Source organism: Saccopteryx bilineata, chromosome 9 (genome assembly GCF_036850765.1).
Source record: "Saccopteryx bilineata isolate mSacBil1 chromosome 9, mSacBil1_pri_phased_curated, whole genome shotgun sequence".
In the NCBI taxonomy this organism is placed as follows: domain Eukaryota; kingdom Metazoa; phylum Chordata; class Mammalia; order Chiroptera; family Emballonuridae; genus Saccopteryx; species Saccopteryx bilineata.
In genome coordinates this window covers 87,260,359-87,283,317 of record NC_089498.1, presented here as the reverse complement: position 1 = coordinate 87,283,317, position 22,959 = coordinate 87,260,359, and the positions used below count along the sequence as shown (strand labels likewise).

The 22,959-nt window shown below is 42.3% G+C and overlaps 1 protein-coding gene and 1 long non-coding RNA gene across 4 annotated transcripts; both read right to left on the bottom strand.

The window, feature by feature from the left end:
* Positions 1-451: 451 nt before the first annotated feature.
* On the bottom strand, positions 452-20,526 carry GHITM (growth hormone inducible transmembrane protein). 3 transcript variants are annotated; one of them, XM_066242726.1, is made up of 9 exons: positions 20,387-20,526; positions 18,131-18,295; positions 17,072-17,171; positions 14,289-14,400; positions 13,724-13,865; positions 11,860-11,968; positions 4,037-4,225; positions 3,104-3,275; positions 452-741 (listed from the first exon to the last, which is right to left on the bottom strand). In XM_066242726.1, exons 2-9 carry the CDS (start codon positions 18,257-18,259, stop codon positions 657-659), a joined length of 1,038 nt encoding a protein of 345 aa, XP_066098823.1. In that variant the 5' UTR covers positions 18,260-18,295; positions 20,387-20,526; the 3' UTR covers positions 452-656. The 3 variants fall into 3 exon arrangements, with proteins under 3 accessions (XP_066098823.1, XP_066098824.1, XP_066098825.1); XM_066242727.1 differs by lacking the exon at positions 20,387-20,526 and adding an exon at positions 19,992-20,158; XM_066242728.1 differs by lacking the exon at positions 20,387-20,526 and adding an exon at positions 19,796-19,926.
* LOC136312824 (uncharacterized) lies at positions 10,514-11,846 on the bottom strand. The gene is made up of 2 exons (XR_010727066.1): positions 11,540-11,846; positions 10,514-11,252 (listed from the first exon to the last, which is right to left on the bottom strand). It is a non-coding gene; the product is annotated as an uncharacterized lncRNA (long non-coding RNA).
* Positions 20,527-22,959: the final 2,433 nt, after the last annotated feature.

Below are 22,959 nucleotides of genomic sequence, written 5' to 3'. Positions count from 1 at the left end.
TATCTGTCTCTGTAAAAAAAAAAAAAGAAGAAATTCTGGTGTCCTAACATGTCCAACAATGAGAATGCAAATGTGATCACGTCTGCACTGTAAAGGGGATAACTAAAAGGAACAGCAGGCAAGTACACTGTCTGTCTTCTTTGTGCTCAATGCTTCTGTTCAGCAGACAAAAGTAAAGTGAGAACCGTTTTGCAGACAGCCTCTTTCTGGCACACCACACACAACTTGTCGTGTAAGGATTAAAAAAACTGCAGGTGACCCTTTACCTCTCTCTGGTCCATTTAGCAAACCTCTATGTCACTCATGACATGACTTGTTAATATTCTAATTCCAAAATATATGCACATTTGCTATATATTTTCACTTAACTAAAAAAATGTAAAAGATAAAACAAGCCTGTTTTCACACTCACTGAAACATCTTAGCATTACTCAAACACGAGAAGCGAACATGCGTGTGCTCACTGCAGAGAACTACTAAATTTATTCTCCAGGAGGAAAAGCAGGTTTGAACATTACATCACTGGGACATTGTAAACACGATGACAATTCTTTCTCTTCTAAACTTCAATGAAAACTGCTTGAACAATCTATTTAAACAAATACCTGCCCTACTGAACAAGCAAGGTGTTTCATGCATTAGAGAGATGCGTTACTTCACTTCTTTCTGTTGCCTCCAGATGCTATAATAGTAGCAACTCGCATAAATATATTTAATGTATCCATGTAGATTCCCAGCATCCTAGAAAAGAAAAAAGACTGTTTAAATATGATGTAATTCTAGTAACAATGATAAAAACTATTTCTTAATCTAGAATAAAATAAAAACACTGATCATTTGTCCTAGGTATATAAGACCTGAACTTTAAAACAATATGCCAACTAAGGAAGTCCTAGACAAGAAAACAGTCAAGATTTTCTTTTGGCAGGTTAATCTTTTAAATGTTAAAGGGCAGTTTAAAAATCAGTATTCTATCCTCTAACACTATTTATAGTAGCCTGTGGGTGGAAAAAAAAAAAGGTTCTAGATCATATAACAAGCAAAATGAAACCAAAGAAACACCTCTACAAAAATGTGTTAGGCACAAGTTTGGCTTTTAAAAAATATAACATACCCATAATGCCCAACCCTCACTTCACCCAAACAAAAAAAATTGTTACAAATCTGTAAGCATTTATAGTGGCATTAAAATTTTTTTTATTGATCTAAGACAGAGAAACATCAATGTGTTGTTCCACTTGTCTTATTGACGCATTCAGTGGTTGATTCCTGTATATGTCCTGACCAGGGATTGAACCTACAACCGTGGCATGTCGAGATGACGCTCTAAACTAAGCTACCTGGCCAGGGCTTATAGCAGCATTTTAAAAACTGTTCCATTTTTAGTTTTCAAGAAAGAAAATAAATACTTTAAAAAATGTGGTAACATCGTGGCCCTGGCTGGTTGGCTCAGCGGTAGAGAGTCAGCCTGGCGTGCGGGGGACCCGGATTCGATTCCCGGCCAGGGCACATAGGAGAAGCGCCCATTTGCTTCTCCACCCCCACCCCCTCCTTCCTCTCTGTCTTTCCCCTCCCGCAGCCAAGGCTCCACTGGAGCAAAGATGGCCCGGACGCTGGGGATGGCTCCTTGGCCTCTGCCCCAGGCACTAGAGTGGCTCTGGTCGCGGCAGAGCGACGCCCCGGAGGGGCAGAGCGTCGCCCCCTGGTGGGTGTGCCGGGTGGATCCCGGTCGGGCACATGCGGGAGTCTGTCTGACTGTCTCTCCCCGTTTCCAGCTTCAGAAAAAAAAATATAAATAAATAAAAAAAATGTGGTAACATCGTTAAACTCAAAAAAATTATTTAAATACAACAGCCTCCACTGGTAAAGAGGTCAAGATAAGAAAAAAGCATGATTATATAACACTTGATATGAGCTAAATTTAAATACTACCAAAATTGAGTTTTTATACTAAAGAGTTTTCATTTTTATTTTTATTTTTTTATTTTATTTTATTTTTTTTTACAGAGACAGAGAGAGTGTCAGAAAGAGGGATAGGTAGGGACAGACAGACAGGAATGGAGAGAGATGAGAAGCATCAATCAGTTTTTTGTTGTGACACCTTAGTTGTTCATTGAGTGCTTTCTCATATGTGCCTTGATTGTGGGGCTACAGCAGACTGAGTGACCCCTTGCTCGAGCCAGTGACCTTGGGTCCGAGCTGGTGAGTTTTGCTCAAACCAGATGAGCCCGTGTTCAAGCTGGCAACCTCGGGGTCTCGAACCTGGGTCCTCTGCATCCCAGTACAACGCTCTATCCACTGCACCACCGCCTGGTCAGGCTCAATTTTTTAATAAACTAAGTTTTTACATTAACCATTTCAACTCAATTATGTAAATGTTCCAACGAATACCCATAATACATCTTTTCTTCAGTTCTAAACTCTGTTAAATGTAAAAATTAACTGATCAACAAAAGCACCATAAAGCTAATTAAAAATACTCTGAATTAAATGAATAAATACCTAAATATTACAGTTAGTTGCAATACAATCAAATTTCTGTGGATACATATCTTACTAGAGAGAGAGAACAGACCAAACAACAATAGAAATAAAGTAGTAAAATTTTAAAAAGCCACTGTTGTGTGTTAAAGTACTAATCCTTGGTTACCTGTGAAAGTGACTTTATTTGGGAATAGGATCTTTGCAAATGTGATTCAGATGTGAGTTAAGATGAATACTAGAATAGCGTGGGCCTAATCTAATCTGACTCCTGTTTTCACAAGAAGAGTCAGAGACAGAGAAAACTCCACATGAATGAAGACAGTGGTAGGAACTGGAGTGATGATGTCACTATAAGCCAAGGAATGCTGGCTATAACAAGAAACTGGGGGACTGGCACAGAACAGATTCTCCCTGAGAGCCCTTTGAGGGCACCACCCTGATAACACCTTCATTTCAGACTTATAGCCTCCAGAACTGCGAGAGAGTACATTTCTGTTGTTTTAAACCACTTCATTTTTATAATTTATTACAGTAGTCCTAAGAAAGAAATAGCATAAAATAAAGCAGGACAAAGTAACACAAATGTCTTTATGTAACAAAGACATTAAAGGCTACTTACGAATTGATGGGATCGTATCTGTGAGGTCCATACACTGGCACTATTTCTGCACGCTTGATCACTTTCTGCGTGTCATACAGAAGGAACATGCTAAAAAGAGCTAACCCACCATAAATTGCCACTGAGTACAGAGTGGCACCAGCCACAGTGGTCGGTGGCAGAAACATTGATCCTGAAATCAAAGTGGGAAAAACGGTTATTTTTTTTTTAAAGGGACTTATCTGTAACTGGATTTATAATTACTGTTACTTTAAAAATTTTTCTTTGGTATACTGTAGACCAGTGGTCCCCAACCTTTTTTGGGCCATGGACCGGTTAAACGTCAGAAAATATTTTCACGGACCGGCCTTTAGGGTGGGACAGATAAATGTATCACCACGTGACCGAGACAAGCATCAAGAGTGAGTCTTAGACAGATGTAACAGAGGGAATCTGGTCATTTTTAAAAAATAAAACATTGTTCAGACTTAAATATAAATAGAACGGAAATAATGTAAGTTATTTATTCTTTGTCTGCGGATCAGTACCAAATGGCCCACAGCCCGGTACCTGTCCACGGCCCAGGGGTTGGGGACCACTGCTGTAGACAAAACATTTGAGTATAAGTACGGTCTAATTTCATGTGCATTTAGTTCAAAACCCATGAAACTTGTTTCTGCAAAGGGTCACATACCCACACTACAGGAAGGCTCTTGCACCAGAGCAATTTTCATGTTCTCCAGACCAACTTTGCCATTTTAGATGTACTTGGTAAAACCAACAGTAATGGTCTGCCAGGATGCCAAATAAGAAAACCTAGTCTAATTAGCATACATCTTTTAAACAACTTCTAAAAATGACTAAATATCTTCCCACTAGTAGGATATCTGAGTACGTAAGATGATTTTGAGACATCTTAAACCAAACACCAAGTGTCCAAGCAGAGTGGCTTACCCAGTGAAGACACAAAGACGAGGCCTAGGCCCACTCCCAGGGGAGCTCCCATGTTCAGAAACTTCTCACTGGGCGCACACATGGCCACAGTAGAAAGGCCTCCCACGATGCCCGCCGTATACCACGCAGCTCTGATGAGAAGAGGTCCCCCTAGTATTGTCAGAGGAGCCACCACTGCACCCATCACACCTGGAGAATGAGCAGGGGGTCACTTTTCACTGAATAACCACCAAAGGGAAAATGCATGCTACTGGAACATACACCTTATTGTTAAACAGTATAACTACAAAACGTCTTCCCCTTATTTCAGTAATATTAGCTCCAAATTCTACAACAAAACTTGGGCTATCCAGATTCTAAAATCACAACAGTAAAACTATTATTCCTCACCAGTTACAACTCACAAGTACAAACACTAATGTGAAATTTTAGTACCTTTGTCAAATTCTGTGTAGTTCATTATTTGGATCTGAACCTAACATCAGTCTTTATAACAATAGTCATATATGTAATACTTGAAAAAATGGCTTAAAATGAGTAACTCAAGGTCAAACTTACTACAGCCAAAAGAGAACAAAGTAGAATGAGAAAATGAGTATATCATGCTACTCTTAAAACAGAGAAACTTCAAGAATACACATGCTGTTACTTTGCATAATTGGGAATGTTATAACAACTTGTAAAAAATAATTTAATTGTCAGATATTTATAAGCATCCTCTTAAAAATTACAGTGAAAGTTGTCAATAACATAATTAACAAAGGTACACAGAACTAGCCTGACCTGTGGTGGCGCAGTGGATAAAGCGTCAACCTGGAAACGCTGAGATTGCCGGTTCAAAACCCTGGGCTTGCCTGGTCAAGGCACATATGAGAATTGATGCTTCCTGCTCCTCCCCCCTTCTCTCTCTCTCTCTCTTCCCTCTCTTTAATGAATAAATAAAATCTTTTTTTTTTTTTTTTTATAGAGACATAGAGAGAGTCAGAGAGAGGGACAGATAGGGACAGACAGGAAGGGAGAGATGAAAAGCATCAATCATCAGTTTTTTGTTGCAATACCTTAGTTGTTCATTGATTGCTTTCTCATATGTGCCTTGACTATGGGGCTATAGTAGACCGAGTAACCCCTTGCTCGAGCCAGCGACCTTGGGTCCAAGCTGGTGAGCTTTGCTCAAACCAGATGAGCCTGTACTCAAGCTGGTGACCTCGCAGTCTCAAACCTGGGTCCTCCACATTTCAGTCTGACACTCTATCCACTGTGCCACCACCCGGTCAGGCAATATAAATAAAATCTTAAAAAAAAGAAATGAGACAAAGGTACACAGAACTAAACTAAAAAATAAATCTTCGATAAGGCATTATTTCATTGGTGAGTAGACCAAGTTACCCTTAAACAATAAATGTGTATAGTTTAACTCACAAAAAAGGCAAAGAGCTATCTTCACACTGAAATTTCAAGACTAGTGTGTTTCTTTTGTGAGAATAATGTTTCTAGATCAAGTAGTAAGGTAATTAAATGTATTTCATCATAATGAATAATTCAAAAATATTTTTTGCTGTAGAAAAGACACTGAATAAAACATTCCTCTGTATGACATTTCTGTAAGGATTCCCGTCAATTTTGCATTTGGCACCAAAATTTTTATCAAAACTTAAGGAGACTATTGAGATTTTTCAATGATATTTTCTGATAAAAATCTTAAGTGATAATATACTTGCTGCTTAAAGGCAAATCAATTATAAAACTAATAAGGATAGCTCATTATTATTGTGAATGAAAACTGGCATTCAACAAATTGGAACAGCCACTGTAGAAAACTATAAAGGTTCTTCAAAAAATTATAGCTAGAGCTACTGTAAGATCCAGCAACCACTTCTGGATTTATATAAAAAGAAATTAAAATCAGGATCTTATAGAAATAGCTGCACTTCCATATTTATTGCAGCATTACTCACAATAGCAAAGATATGAAAAAAATCTAAATGTCATCAATGAATAAATGGGTAAGACATGGTATATATATACACTGGAGTGTTATTCCAGCTCTAAAAAATGAAATCTTGCCATTTTTGATAACAGAGATGGACCATGATGTCATTATGCCAAGTGAATTAAGTCTGACAAAGGCAAGACCCGTATGATCTCATATGTGGAATCTAAAAAAGTCAAACTCACAGAAACAGAGAAACAGTGGTTATCAGGAATTGGTAGAAGGATGGGGGAAATGGGGAAATATTGGTCAAAGTGTATAAACTCCCAGTTATAAGATTAACAAGTTTGAAGATCTAATGCACAGCACAATGACATTAAACAAATGGAGACAACCAGCCTTAGACTTTCCCTGGGCAGACAAAACCAGTTTAGTTAAACAAAGCTCAACTTAGCTTATTTTGCAAGACTAACTTGAGCGGGGTTATTTCTTGCTTATGCCTTTGGAAATCTTAAGCAAAATCTGAACTGTTTCCAAGGTTGATATGAGGCAACCACAGAAAATTCGATTACTGTATAACCAGTCACTGTTAGAGAACAGCCACGGCTTCTTACTGTAGAAGGTGATTTATAATACTTCCAAGCCTCATTCCATATTTGGTTAAGTGTTCTAGGTTTGCAGACATGCCATTTTGGCATGTGTACTATAAACTTTTACTGATTACTATTTTAGTAATTCATTGATTTTACTTCTGTTATTCTGAATTTTTGACAGTCATTATAGCTAATACTGTATCATACACTTGAATTTTGCTAAGACAGATCTTAAATATTCTTACCAGAAAAAAAAAGGTAAATATGGAGGTGTTCGTTAATGCTACGGTGGTAATAAGTTTGCAATACATAACGTATCTAAACAACATGTTGTACACCTTACACATACACAATATTATGTGTCACTTGTATCTCAATAAAATTTGGGGAAATAATCAGAATAGTTACTTGAACATTTCAGTAATTCCTGCAAAATATCACTTGATCCTGAAATGACCACAGCTCTGCTAAATATCTGGATAAAAAATAAAAATGAAATGTATTTGGGTGTCAATACCAGCTCAAAGCCAGCTTTGCTGTCCCGCTGATGCTGCTTACAGGCAAGTCACTTTAGTAGCTGTCCTTTGGTCACCCAAACCCACTCTGGATCCCATCTCAGCCGTCTCACCGAATGAAGAAATGAACCGAGTGCAGGACTTGAAGAAATAAGGTTGGGGTGTCAGTCTAGACTTTAGTACTTCCTGCTGTATGACCTCACCAGGCTGTTTCCAATTATGAAAATACAAATATGCTAATATCTGCACAGCTTCCTATGATGTTTATCAAGAATAAAGCAAATTTTGAACAATTAAAAAAGAATACTGGTTTTCACCCCGTGCAGGAGTCGGTCAACACAGCAGGCCTAAGGCTATCTTACAAAAGCCGACTTGCCAGATTAGTCCTTGGATCGCTCTTTTGTAAAAACTTTATTTTTTTATCTTGAGAGAAACATTGATTTGTTGCACCACTTATTCATGCATTCATTGGTTGATTCTCGTTTGTGCCCTGACCCAGGATCAAAGTGCAACCTTGGTGTATCAAGACAATGCTCTAACCAACTGAGCTACCCAGCCTGGGCAGTCCTTGACTTTTATCCAAGAACCAGGCATTTGAACAATTCTCTAACTGGTAGGGTTAGACTATTTGTGCAAACACTGTGAGATCTGCTGAAGACCTACCTTCCTTTGAAAAAGGGGTCTGGCCCTGCCCGACAGCTTAGTTGGTTAGAGCATCATTCCAGAACGCAGAGGTTGCCGCTTTGATCCCCAGTCAGGGCACATACAGGAACAGATCAATGTACCTATCTCTCTCGCTTTCTCCCTTCCTCTCTCTAAAATTAGTAAAATAATCATTAAAAAAAAAAAGTCTGGTTTTTTTTTTTTTGTATTTTTCTGAAGCTGGAAACGGGGAGAGATAGTCAGACAGACTCCCGCATGTGCCCGACCGGGATCCACCCGGCACGCCCACCAGGGGCGACGCTCTGCCCATCCTGGGCGTCGCCATATTGCGACCAGAGCCACTCTAGCGCCTGAGGCAGAGGCCACAGAGCCATCCCCAGCGCCCGGGCCATCTTTGCTCCAATGGAGCCTTGGCTGCGGGAGGGGAAGAGAGAGACAGAGAGGAAAGCGCGGCGGAGGGGTGGAGAAGCAAATGGGCGCTTCTCCTGTGTGCCCTGGCTGGGAATCGAACCCGGGTCCTCCGCACGCTAGGCCGACGCTCTACCGCTGAGCCAACCGGCCAGGGCAAAAGTCTGGTTTTTGACAGTTGCTAGGAGGTTGCCTACATGACCAGCTATCAATAAAAACCTTAGACACCGAGTCCCTACTGGGCTTCCCTGGGCAGAAAACTGCATGTTCCCAGTTCTCGTATAGAAAACTGCATGTGCCCCAGTCCTCGTGTAGAAAACTGCATGTTCCCAGTTCTCGTATAGAAAACTGCATGTGCCCCAGTCCTCGTGTAGAAAACTGCATGTGCCCCAGTCCTCGTGTAGAAAACTGCATGTTCCCCAGTCCTCATATAGAAAACTGCATGTTCCCCAGTCCTCGTGTACAAAACTGCATGTTCCCCAGTCCTCATATAGAAAACTGCATGTGCCCCAGTCCTCGTGTACAAAACTGCATGTGCCCCAGTCCTCGTGTAGAAAACTGCATGTTCCCCAGTCCTCATATAGAAAACTGCATGTGCCCCAGTCCTCGTGTAGAAAACTGCATGTGACCCAGTCCTTGTGTAGAAAACTGCATGTGCCCCAGTCCTCGTGTCCCCGGTGTGCCCCTCACAGGAAGGAGAGCACTGAAAGACTGTTTCTCCAGACTCTGCCTGTATCTTCTCCCCCTGCTGATGCAGTCACACAGCCTTTCGTTGTAATAAACCTTAGCTCTGACTACAACTACACGCTGAGTCCTTTGAATCCTAACAAATCCGTCACCAAATGAACTGATCTTGAGGACTCCAGCCCTGCAACACATAAAATACCCTGACTCGAGGAATTTATGTGCTAAAACGGTATCAGATTAAAAGGCGTTTTTTAGGCAAACAAGGTAGATATGCTTGCTACATAGCTATTTTTTTTTCCCAGAGGGAGAGGGAGAGAGGACAGGGACAGACAGAAAGAGAGATGAGAAGCATCAATTCTTCGTTGTGGCACCTTAGTTGTTCACTGATTGCTTTCTCATATGTGCCTTGATGGGGGTGGGGGGTGTGCTCCAGCCAAGCCAGTGACCATGGGGTCATGTCTATGACCTGCGCTCAAGCTCAATGAGCCCACGCTCAAGCTGGAAACCTTGGAGCCTCGAACCTGGGTCCTTGACATCCCAGGTTGATGTTTCATCCACTGTGCCACTGCCTAGTCAGGCCTACATAGCTATTTAATTCAATTCAACAAGTGACTAAGTCTACTATTTATCATAGATAAAGACACTGACCCTATTTTCTCAAGGAAATATGTCTAGAATGGGAAATAGGTACAGACCTCTGCTCACTAACCCAGAGATTTAGAAACATAAATATAAATGGTAAAAGTCACATGGTGAGGATTTTGGTGCTTCAGTGAAAGGATACATTCTTAGCAAATGCACATACTATTATTTTGAATAATTTTTTCCCCCTTAAAAGGTTATTGGTACTAGAAGATAAGGGACCATCTCCCTCCAAACCAAATATTTTGCCCTTTGAAGTTCCATGGAGAATATCCATGGCTGACTAGTCTAACACCTGGTGGGAGAGAGACTTGAGAACCAAGGCTGGGAAATCATGCGGTCTCATATTTACCACATAAAGATAGCACATGAGTATATAAATGTCGTATTTCACATGAGAATTTGTTGTTACTTAGTGCCATAAATCTAGTTTCCATTTACTAATCATGTCAAAACATGTCCCAGTATGTCTCCCTGGAAGTTTCAGGGAAACAGTTATAAAATGTCTTGCTCTGTGGTAGAGAGCATGCATCTAAAAGCATTTTGTTTCTGGATCTAGGTCAGGCGTGGCCAACAGCTTTTGCCCCCGAGCTAGATAAGAAAAACATTTTTCACAGGCCAGACAAAATATTAAAATAAAAAAATGTTAAATACAGGCCCTGGCTGGTTGGCTCAGTGGTAGAGCGTCGGCCTGGCATGCAGGAGTCCTGGGTTCGATTCCCGGCCAGGGCACACATGAGAAGCGCTCATCTGCTTCTCCACCCCTCCCCCTCTCCTTCCTCTCTGTCTCTCTCTTCCCCTCCTGTAGCCAAGGCTCCACTGGGGCAGAGTTGGCCCGGGCGCTGAGGATGGCTCTATGGCCTCTGCCTCAAGTGCTAGAATGGCTCTGGTTGCAACAGAGCATCGCCCCCTGGTGGGCATGCCGGGTGGATCCTGGTCGGGTGCCTGCGGGAGTCTGTCTGACTGCCTCCCCATTTCCAACTTCAGAAAAATACAAAAAAAAAAAAAAAAAGTTAAATACAAAAACAATTCGTTTAAGTAAAATAAGTAAACAAAGTTTTATTTTGTAATTTGTTTATGAATAAATGTAACTGAGTAAAAAAAGTTTTAATATACATTATTTTAATAAAAATATAATTACATACTGTATAAATATCCAAACTATATTGCAATCAATTGAAACAATATTTAATTAATAGCATGAGCTTGAAGGGGTTATATCGCAAATAAAACAATTATTTCATTTCACAAAGAGCCTGGACACGTTTTCAGTTATCAACTGCAGCTACTGTCTGTGCTACAATGCCGCTTGATTCAGCACACTTGACCACAAAAATAACGAACTGTTTGACCTTGGGTGCTCACTGACAAACTCCGCCTAAAAGAATGTGGGTTTCACATCACCGCTAAACGTCAAACAGTTCCTATCGAATACAGATGAGTACAAAAGTTGTAAATCTTTATAATGGAATCTTTTTAAAATATAAAGAAGTATCGCAAATCCATTCGACCAATTATTGGAAGTTAACCCTAAATTAGTCACACGAAGAATTCTTCTCCACGTATCACTATCTTCTTAAATATCTCGATTTTCAACAATCAAAGATGCTTCCGCTTCTGAGTAGCTGAGATTTTAAAGTAGCGGAGAATAGTAAAAATTTAATCGCGGGCGGCATAAACTCATTACGTGGGCTGGATCCGGCCCACGCGGGCCGTATGTTGGCCGTGCCTGGTCTAGGTGGTTCTTTATTCAACCCAGAGACAAATATTCTCGACACCTGAGGCAGAAAACCTTGTTTAAACTTTCAAATATTTGTCTGACAACTGAGAGAAAATTCACAACATAGACCTACAAGGAGATATATCTATATATCTGTCCTACAATAGCAGGGATAGACAGCCTTTGCCTTGCCCAATATAACCTTGTGCCAAGAACTGTCTCAATACTGACCCAGCTATAAACACCAGACACAAAAGTGCACTTCCAACAATCTTTAACTGCTTTCCTTCTCCAAATGCTCCACTGTAAAAACCACCTCCCCTCTCTTATTCTTTCATGTCTTACCTCCTTCTTTTCACTTCTTTTTTTTAAAGATGCACAACAAAAAGTTTTCAGGTGATGTATATCTGATTTGAAATCCTCCTGGTATTAGACAAAACACACAGAAGGAAATGTCTGCATATACGAGACTACTGTAAGAGGCAAGTGTAATATCCAGGATGTCTGTGGTCTCAGTACCTAACCGGCAGTAAGCCGGTTTTAATTAACTGTTTTCTAAACATGAGGCTTAATTAAATTATGTACAAAGCACTTATGATTGTGAAGAGCCACCAAAAAGGTAGTATTCAAGATTTATTTAATAACAGTTGAAAATTAGAACATACCAGAATGCAGTAACCAAGCAAGATGCTTTGGGCCTGGGCTCTGATCATATGATATTGATTGCACCAGCATTCCGGCTCCAATCATGGCTGCAAAGGTTGCACCAATTGTCTGCAAGACATGTATTACTAAGAAAAATCAATCCTGATATGACAACAAAGTAGAAACCCATGAGTTCTAATTTCATTTAGTCCCTCCAATAAACCTGTTTACAAAGATGAAGGCTAATAAACAGAATCTTGTATTTTCCTAGCCCATTAAAAGGCCTCTTTTTGTTTAGTCAACTTAGCAAGTGCCTCTACTGCCCACCATACATAAAGATCTGTGGTCAGCTTCAAGTGAGTGAGTTAAGCCTCGACTAATAACATTATCTTTTAAAAACTTTATTCTTTTTCAGATGAGGTTTAACAAAATCTCTCTAAGAATCCCAGAAGTTATTTTTAATTATATTTATTACAGTACAACACAAATAACATTTAGAAAAATTAATCATAATACACCAATTAGAATATCTATATAGTACACTGCTTTGAACTCTGACCTTGCTAAAGGAAAACACAAACAACAGAAGCACATAAAAAAGGTTAGACTATGTTTCTGTCCTCCAATATTTCGGGCTGACTTGGTCCTCTTCCCCTTCATTTGCCTTAGATTTCCATCTAAAGATTCCTTGTGTATACGACAAGGGAGAAACATAGGTAATGGGAGAAAGGTGATAACGTAGCTTCAGGAAATTTAAAAGGAGAAGAAACTGCAAACTTGTAGCCTTTGGATAGAATCAGGCAGCAGGTATTTTGTTTGGCCAATTAATCAAAAACAAACAATTGAACTGAATGCTTTTAGTAGAGTAGGCCTTTCTCCAGATGTCAATAACCCTGTGTGGCACATCAGGCCTGCCTCACCCTTTTGCGTTAGCTGTCTGATACACAGGCCTCTGAATGTGCAACCTGATGTAAAATATAAGTTAAAGAGAACAGCTATTTTCACTCATGGTTTTGGGTCTTTTAGTAAACTGCCATAAAATATATAAAATAAGAGGCTGTTTGCTATCTGCTGTTGGTAAGTAGGACATTCCTGTGAGTTTGGTTTCCAGCCCCTCGGCCACTATAAGATTCCACTCCACAAAGAACAGCCGCATGCCTCACAATGTACAGTCCCCACACTGCCAACCAGACAGGTTCTGTAGTTTTGTTCTTCAGCTGAATTTGTATGTAAGCTGGAAAAGGTACATTTACCTATTAAATGCAACTTAGATGTTTGTCTTAACATAGTATTTGTTTACCTTTCTGTGCATATAAAAACTTAAAACATTTTCAAGCCTATAGAACTTATCAGTAACCCGGGGATGGCCTGTACTTCTTGCTTTGTCTCAGCTGCACTAACAATTTGCTTATTTTTGAACAAAAACCTGTTCCATTTAGTAAAGTATTCTTTACATTTAACTCCTCAGCCCCACTCTTTTTTGTCTGATCTTTTGATCTATAGTGGTTAAAAAGTTAAAACAAAAACAAGCCCTGGCCAGTTGGCTCAGTGGTAGAGCGTCGGCCTGGCGTGCAGGAGTTCCGGGTTCGATTCCCGGCCAGGGCACACAGAAGCGCCCATCTGCTTCTCTCCCCCGCCCCCCCCCCCCTTCCTCTCTGTCTCTCTTCCCCTCCGCAGCCACGGCTCCATTGGAGCAAAGTTGGCCCGGGCGCTGAGGATGGCTCTGTAGTCTATGCCTCAGGCGCTAGAATGGCTCTGGTTGCAACAGAGCATGGCCCCTGGTGGGCATGCCGGGTGGATCCCAGTCGGGCGCATGTGGGAATCTGTCTGCCTCCCTGTTTCCAACTTCAGAAAAATACAAAACAAAAAAATAAGCTGACTTACCACCCAAGAGCCTCTCATCATGAAGTTCATGAGAACAGGAGTTCTGCTCACTGACAGAGCAGACAAAGCTGTTAAACCAATACTTCCTGCTAAGTACATATAGGTAGAATGAATTCTATCCTTCACATACTGAGGCCAAATGCTGTAAAAAAAACAAACAAAACAAACCGCAGTTTAGTTCATTTTAAGATTCTCGATGTGAATTTTGGTTCAATCAGACCAGTTGGGAGGCCTACTGCTCTAAATTTCAGTCACCTAATTTATCATGGAAATGATGCATACATTGAGGTTGCCATAAAAATTAAATGACAGAAGACATCTAAGCACTTGGGTCATAAAAAAAGCAACACATTTTCTCCTTACTTGAACACATCACCTTGAGAAAATACTTTTATTTAGGTCTGAATAAATCTATGTCAAGGAAACAAGAGATTCTATTTTCACTCATGTAAACTCTACTCAGTTGGAAGACTAGACATAAAATATTCCAAAAGTGGCAAAAGATAAAGATAAGAATAAAATTGGAAACTTTAAGGCTGGAATTGTTTGGAAACCATTTACTTACACAGCCTTTTCAATTGCTCCAATCTCATTAGACATTCCCAAGCCATAGTAGCACAATGCTCCCAGACCAACAGCAGCCCCTCCAGCAATAAACCATCTTCCCATCTGATCAACTGTAGAACACAGGAAGAAATGCAGGTTAATACTGCTATGTTTTGACTAAATTAAAATGCTGGTGGTAAGCCCTTCCTGACATTTAAATGAGGAAAAATAAACCATACACCAGGGGTCCCCAAACTTTTTACACAGGGGGCCAGTTCACTGTCCCTCAGACCGTTGGAGGGCCAGATTATAAAAAAAACTATGAACAAATCCCTGTGCACAATGCACATATCTTATTTTAAAGTAAAAAAACAAAACAGGAACAAATACAATATTTAAAATAAAGAACAAGTAAATTTAAATCAACAAACTGACCCGTATTTCAATGGGAACTATGCTCCTCTCACTGACTACCAATGAAAGAGGTACCCCTTCCGGAAGTGCGGCGGGGGCCAGATAAATGGCCTCAGGGGGCCACATGCGGCCCGTAGTTTGGGGACCCCTGTCATACACCATCACTTTGCATACAAATATAATTATGTAACAGCCATAATTAATATATATGGGGTTATATAAATGGCCTTAAAATTAGGGAACCAGTAAAAAAAAACACTGCTGAAACTTGGTATAATAATCAATAATAAAAAAAGGATCACACCTGATTAACTTTTAATCTTATTCAACAAAATTGGAGGCAGTATGTCTGTAGATATGAGAAAACTTCTGTGTTCTTATGACAGTAAAGATGAGAAAGAAATGTGAAAAGCTTTATCAGTGTCTAAAGTGCCATTAGCAAAGATGGTGCCGTATATGGAGTCAAGCAAAAAAGGAACCAAAGAAAAATGAAGTCAGCGTTTATGCAAGTGAATTAAGGGGGAGGATGTTTTTATTTTAGTACTGAGAAACAACCTAGCAGCTCTAACTAGATGACAGTACTAATAAAGAACACCTTATTCCCTTTAGTCTAAATTTTTTCACTAAGAATGTTACAATTCTGTGGCTCTAAGATTCATATAATTTGGTTTCCAGGGCCAACTTACTGATCAGAAATACCCTGAGAGAGACCAATTAGGGCTTTCTTCCACACCTCTCCCCCCCCCACCCCCCCACCCCCACGCGCGCGCACACACACACACACACACACACAGTGTGTGTGGAGGGGAAAGAATAGGATAGTAGGATAGGACAGACAGGGATAGACAAAAAGGGGGAGAGTGAGAAGCATCAACTCAGTTGCAGCACCTTAGCTGTTCCTTGATTGCTTTCTCATATGTGCCTTGATGGGGGGAGCTCTCTCCAGTTGAGCCAGCAACCCCCTTGTTCAAGCCAGCGACCTTGGGCTTCAAGCTAGCGACCTTTGGGCTTAGGCCAGCAATCATGGGGTCATGTCTATGATCCCATGCTCAAGCCAGGAACCTCAGGGTTTTGAACTTAGGTTCTCCGTGTCCCAGACCAATGCTCCACCCACTGTGCCACTACCTGGTAAGGCTCACTATAATATATATATTGACATCTTGCAAGGTTCAGGAGCAATAGTGTTCTTTGACAGGTTTTGCGTAGATTAACAATCTAGCTTCTGAACTTGCAAAGCTGAAATCCAAACTGAATCAAAGGTATTGCTTCCTGAGAGGCCCTATAAAAGCAGCCAATTAAGAGAAAGCTTCCTAAACAGCTATGCTTTTATTAGTATCTGTGTTTTGGGAATTTACTCCTGACCTGAAACATACCCAAATATCACTTGCTTGAATAAAGACTCATGCAACTTTAAATGAACTTCATTAACACCTATATCTTTTAGTGATGGTGCATTAACTAATAATCCTTAAAAAAATAATGGTGCCCTGGCCGGTTGGCTCAGTGGTAGAGCGTCGGCCTGGCATGCAGGAGTCCCGGGTTCGATTCCCGGCCAGGGCACACAGGAGAAGCGCCCATCTGCTTCTCTACCCCTCCCTCTCTCCTTCCTCTCTGTCTCTCTCTTCCCCTCCTGCAGCCAAGGCTCCACTGGGGCAAAGTTTGCCCGGGCACTGAGGATGGCTCTGTGGCCTCTGCCTCAGGCGCTAGAATGGCTTTGATTGCATGCGGCAGAGCATCGCCCCCTGGTGGGCATGCCGGGTGGATCCCGGTCAGGCACATTCCGGAGTCTGTCTGCTTCCCCGTTTCTAGCTTCGGAAAAATACAAAAAAAAAAAAAAAAAAAGGTAAAAGCAGAGTTTTCTCTGGAAAAACTATGGGAACCACAGAACACAATATGAAATGAAGTACCAATCTTTTCCGGGACACCAGATCCCTGAGAATGATGAAAATGATTGCCTTTCTTCCCAGACAACATACATATACACACAAGTCTGCGTATGTTTTTAGAAAGCTGTTTATGGATCTCATTTAAAAAAACTGATATCTGCCCGACCAGATGGTAGCGCAGTGGATAGAGCGTCGGACCAGGATGCAGAGGACCCAGGTTTGAGACCCCAAGGTTGCCAGCTTGAGCACAGGCTCATCTGGTTTGAGCAAAGCTCACCAGCTTGGACCCAAGGTCGCTGGCTTGAGCAAGGGGTTACTCGGTCTGCTGAAGGCCCACGGTCAAGGCACATATGAGAAAGCAATCAATGAACAACTAAGGTGTCACAACGAAAAACTAATGATTGATGCTTCTCATCTTTCTCTGTTCCTGTCTGTCACTATCTATCCCTCTCTCTATCCTTGTAAAAAACAAACAAACAAACAAACAGAAACTGATACCTACTTTTAAATATTTTTTCCATTGATGGTTCCAATGCTGCTTCCTTGAGCTCTTGGCTAGTTTTCCCACGCCGGATCCCAATTCTTGTCTTGGTGGCATATTTCTGATATACATGAAAACAAGACACACACCACCCAAAATAAAACAAGGTTAACGATAAAATGAAACATTAACAAACTTCACATTAAAAAACTCTATATAAAGTAATCTGGTACTTTGTATGTAATTTCACTATGAGATGTTCACCAACCTAAAAAACTAAATGGAGACCCTATTTGAGCTCTATCAGCAACGTGACTAATTCATTACAATTTAACTTTTTAGTTTATGTCCCAGAATTGTTTATTTCATAAACTTCAAATTATATTTATAATTCTAGAATTATATTTCAACCATTAATTTTTTAAAAACATGCATTTAGTATCAGCTACATTTTTTCCATCTGGGAAATGGGTCAAGAAAGGTTCCTTCTTTAACACAAAGCCAAAGGGAAGAATGACTACTACCTCTACTTTAGCTCCTTTTCAACACTGAAACAGTTAATACAAGAGGAAAAATTTTGTCTTCTATATTTTGTCTATTTCCTTATCTGCCTCACATTTCAAAACATATACCTTTGCTTTGAATGCCAGAGGAGAAAATCTATTATCAAAAGAAACGAGTTTCTTTCTGACAGATTTCACTGTTTCCTAAACAATAGCTAAAATGACATATTTAGTAATGTCTACTGGTCAACTAGTAATCTTCCTAACTTCCTAAATTTTTTATTACAAGATCCAGGATCTCCATGCTACACCATCAACTCTCAATCCCTCACAAATTACTCTAAATGAGAAATGGTAAGAGCTGTAAGTAAAGGAAAAGTTTTAGTTCCTTTTCTCTTTCACACGAGATAAAGATGGATTAGAATGATACACTAATGGAGAAAAAGAGCTAATTTGGGTACCAAGGCTAATTGTTTCAGTAAAAGATTAAAGGTAGAGCATGCAGTTTCATACTATCAAAAAAATGGTCCCAGGGGCACACAGAGACACACAATATAAAAACATTCAGTGTGTTTACCCTGCTAGGTGTTAAGAGCCATTGGTTCTTCCTGATGGAATTCCTCTCGACAGGGAAGGCCTCGGTGAAAGCGGGGCGGAAAACCCTGGAAGGCAGTGTCCGGAGACACAGCAGTCTTGCGGCCAGCATGGTGATGCACCAGGTTTACCTAGCAGATCTAGAATGCTAGTTAGAGACAAAGGCAAAAAAGAATCTATTAACCAACTGAGGAAAGGTCACAGGAGGTCCAGAGATAAGGAGCCAATCACCCCTTGGCAGAAAAGATAGAAAAGTGACCTTTTAAAATGTTAATAATAAATGCGCTGCCTGACCCTTGTTAATTCAAGAAATCCATCCTACTTGTTAAATCTAATCCGGAGGGACTCGAAACACTGAAGACACGAACAAAATCCCTTGATTACACACCAAAGCTTTATTGTCTAGCTTGGCCAAGCAGCGGCAACTCCGACAGAAATCTGAGGGAGAGCGCGCCGGCCCTTTGTTCTACCTAGTTTTTATAGTTTTGTAAGTGGGAAGTACAGAAGCAAAAATTGTAATTAGGAGCCCTTTACCACTATTGGTTATAGTCATATGTCCTTTAACATGATAGGACCATGTTCAATTTGCAAGCCATACATCATTTTGGAGAAAACAAAATTTACAAGTCAAGACATTGGTAGAAAGATGTCTCTTTACATATTAAAAGGCATTCCTATATTGTTTATCTGCCATCTCTCTGTCCAGAGTCACACACATTAACCACATGCATTTACATAGGAGAGGTAGTTTCCGTGGGGACAAATACCCACAAATGGCTCATTCCTATAAGAAAGGGTTTATTTTGGCTTTTCTCTTCCTGCACCTGGCTAGTCATTCACCCCTTTCCCCACAGGTGTGGTGGAATGTCAGGGAATCCATGTTTTCCTTCCCTTTGCATTTACAATATAATGCCAAAGGCCATCCTGGTTTTAGGCCACACAGTACAGAGATTCTTCTCAAAATTTCTCTGCACACCTTAACCCAAATTAATAAAATGTTCTTTAAGTCTCTTAAAATATTAATATCGATTCTGCATCTTTTGGTACTTTCCAACACCTGCAGGTGAAGTGGCGCAGGGGCTCCTCACTACTAAATCCAGTTTGACACGGATCACCAAGTTAGGTTTATGCCCATTCGCACAGTAACAAAATGTATGGCCATATTACTTTATGCGGCGCATACAGAGTGGACGTTCCTACCTCAGAGAAGGAACTTTACGAGGTGTGTGACTGCTTTTATAAATGGGGTTCTTAGATTTGTGCCAACATCTAACAGGAGACCTCTAAAAAAAGTTAAAAGAAGCCTCTACCATATAACTTTGAAGCAGAGGAAAAATGGCACCCAAGCTAGAGATGAAAAACTTTATAAAGGTCATACTGCATTGCAAGGTTATAAGGCGTCCATGGAAACTAAACGGAAGTTTCTGCCCAACATGCCAAAAACTACTCCTCTTCCAAATACTGTACAATATAAAAGTATTCAAGCTACTAGACCACGTGGAATACATTTTAAAAACATAGATTCCTGAGTCTTACTCTGGTCCTCACGATTCAATCTCTAAGAACGGGCCACGGGAATGTCTTTTAACGAGCACCCCCCCTACCCCCCCCCCCGCCCCCAAAGTTAAGAACCCTTGCTTCACAGTACCTATCTCGGCGTCCTTCCAGCTCCGCCACCAGCTCTGGTGTACGGCACTGCGCACCTGTCCTTGGGAAAAAATGCCCCGTTTCTCTAGCGCTTTCCTGCCATTGCATCACCTCCGCCTACTCTGGCCCCACGTCCGGCTCCCACCGCCCCCAGAGCGCGGCCGGGCCCCTCGCCGTAACCCAAGGAGAATACACACCTCCGCTTCTGGGACCGCTCACGGCCCGGTCCGGGCCGGCCCGAGGGGTTCAGCGGCTCGCCAGGCTTCCGGGAGACCCGGAGACCCCACGGCCAAAGCCGCGCGCACCGCGCCACACCCAGTAGCTGCTGGGCGGCGGCGGCGGCGGGGGATGACTCGGCACCTCGTGTCCAGGGAGAAGAGGGCAGCGAGGGCGAGCCCCTGCCCGCCTACCCGGGTGCCACAGCCGCTGCCCCATTCACAGGGCACCCGGCGGTACTGACGCGCCATCAGATTGTGACGCACCCAGCAGCGCCGCCGCCGCCATGGCGTCCCAGACGCACCCAGCGGCCCCCCGCGGCCGGCTGGAGGACTGCGGCCATCTTGAGGGGGCTGCCAGCCTGGGAGAGCCATACCTCACACGCCGGTCACCTCCACCGCGCAGCTCCCCTTCCGGACAAGCGAAACGCAACGGCCCACACCAAACACCTACCAGCCTCTTACTGTCTGCGCACGCGCAGTTCCACCTGCTCGCTGCGTGACGCAACATTCCCGCCGGCACAATAGGGAGCGGGGGTTCCGAGCTGGGGGCGTGGCCAGTGGGAGAATTTTGGGGAGTGTTATAGTCAGCCTCCATTTTGAGTGTGGGCAGAGAAGATATTATGGGTGTATTAGCCATGGGTAGTGGAGTTCTTTGTGTTTGTCCTACGAGTTTCACTTTTAGCAGTTAACAAAAATGATTTAAAAGTGTAAAGACACTGATGTGAGAATTAAAAATTATTCTGTCTCCCTGATCCTTTATCCTTGCCGCCTTTTTGTGCCTTCTTAAGGGTGGGTGGTGAGATAGTGTGACAAAATATGGCAGTTTCAAACAGGAGCCAGCTAGCTTCTTGGGTTCGATGCCAAAGGTTAGTTCCTGAAATCTAGAAAAGAGTTTAAGTTACAGGAGGCCAGAGAGCGCCCTTTTGCGGGGGGGGGGGGGGGGGGGGGGGGGGGGGGGGGGGGGGGGGGGGGGGGGGAGGGGGGTTCATGGCTGTGTGACCTCTCTGCCTCAGATTTTCAGGCTTCAGGGTGTGATAAGCTGCCAGGGAACTGTAAAACTTAGCATTAGTGTTGGTCAAATAAATTTGTAGATATGATATATATGTTTGCTGGCTTATAGTTTGTATTGGGTGTGGGGGACAGGCTGTAAGCAAGCAGGGTGGTTATACCCTAAGGCTTAGTTTTAAGACTAAGCCCCACAACCTGGACTGATTGCATGATGTGGGGTGGTGCACTCTCATGAGGAATCCTATTATGCCTCAGATAAGTGACTTTGTATCAGAGACTTCCTTGTTTGTATATTGGCTTAAAGGCTTTAATTTCTACACTATAAAATAAGGGAGACCAGGGTCTCTCTCTATCTCTCTCTCTCTCTCTCAGTTCCTGAAATTAGCATTACAGAGGGAAAGCAGCCAAGATGGCATAGTGCTGAAGAAGAAGCCAGTTTGTATAGAGTTTGTGCAGAGAGGAGATGGAACAGTGGTGAATAAGGCTGGTTAGGTAGAAACCTTTGATTCTAGGAATACTCAAACAAGTCAGTGGCTTTGGGAGCCCTGAATGGAAAGGGAAGTGTGTATTTTTCACCCGCCAGGTGTGAGCTAGGATTAAATGTAATGGCCCACCAGTTCTTGGCTCTGTTGTTTCATTACTGTCTGTCTGAATCAAATGAGAACCTGCATGGGCCAGACGGCTGTGATGGTGGCCAAGGCTACTGACTTTACACTTGGCGTAGTCTGTGGTAGGATTAGGATCAGTTTAGTATGGAGCCACCACCACCTTTGAGCTGTGGAATAGAGGACTGGCTGTGGTTATGGTTCCCCATTGCTGTCCTTTTGGCGGGCTGTAGGCTGGCTGACTTTAAAGCCATGCATGAAGAAACCAAGAGCTCTGTGGAAGAGGCTGCCCAGGACCTGCATACCGAGCAATGGAAGGAGCTGGAGCAAATGTGGGAGAAAGAGATGCCAACCCTGGAGCTGGAACAAGCACCGAAGAAGGCCGACCAGGTTCATGAGAGTCGCTTGGAAATGGAGAAGCTGTTGGAGAAGGAATCACAGGTTTGTGAATTGCAGATTGCCCTGGACGTTGTAGAGAGCCAGCAGCAGTGGGAGGCCGGGGCTGAGGTCGGGGCCCAGGCTGCAAGGCCCGTGGAGTTGAAGGTGGCGGTGGCCCGGGGCTCAAACCTGGCAGCGGGAACTGGTGTTTTCAGTTCCTCTTTGGAGGATGAGGAAAATCGGTCTGGAGTTGTGATCTGCAGTCTTCAGAAGGTGAGAGCCCAGCAGCAAGGAGTACCTACTACGCCCCTGGTAAGTCTGCAATTTTGGCTCATAGGGGTGAATGCCATCATGCTCTCCAGAGCAGAGATGGAAATGCTGACTGCCATTGCCACGTGCTCCTCCTTGGGACAGTGTAAGATCTGCCAGGACGGCAGGGGTGGTGGGGGCAGGTGAGGCTCCATGTGTGTAGACTGATTTTTGGACTATGACCGGAGTGGGCACTGGCTCCTTTGTTGGATGGATTTATGGATTTTGGACAATGTGAAATATCTTGATGGGGATGGGGAACGGCTTTGCTGCAGGCCCTCCCCCTGCCTGGGGAAATTTTTCACACTGCTAAAAGGAAGTCTGAGGACATTTTGCAGTTTTGGCAAAGTGCTCAGAGATTGGTGAAGTGTATCTTTGTAATTGTTGAAATTGTATGATTTGTTATGTTGTTGTAATTTGTGTAATATGCCTAATTTCCTTATGCAGGAATACCTGTGCTTCAGATTGTAAGTGAGCAAAAGGGGTGGAATGTGGGTCAAATAAGTTTGCAGATATGATATATATGTTGCTCACTTATAGTTTGCATTGGGTGTGGGAAACAGGTTGTAAGCAGGCAGGGTCGTTATAGCCTAAGGCTTAATTTTAAGACTAAGCCTTTCCCACCCTAAGTGACTTTGTATCAGAGA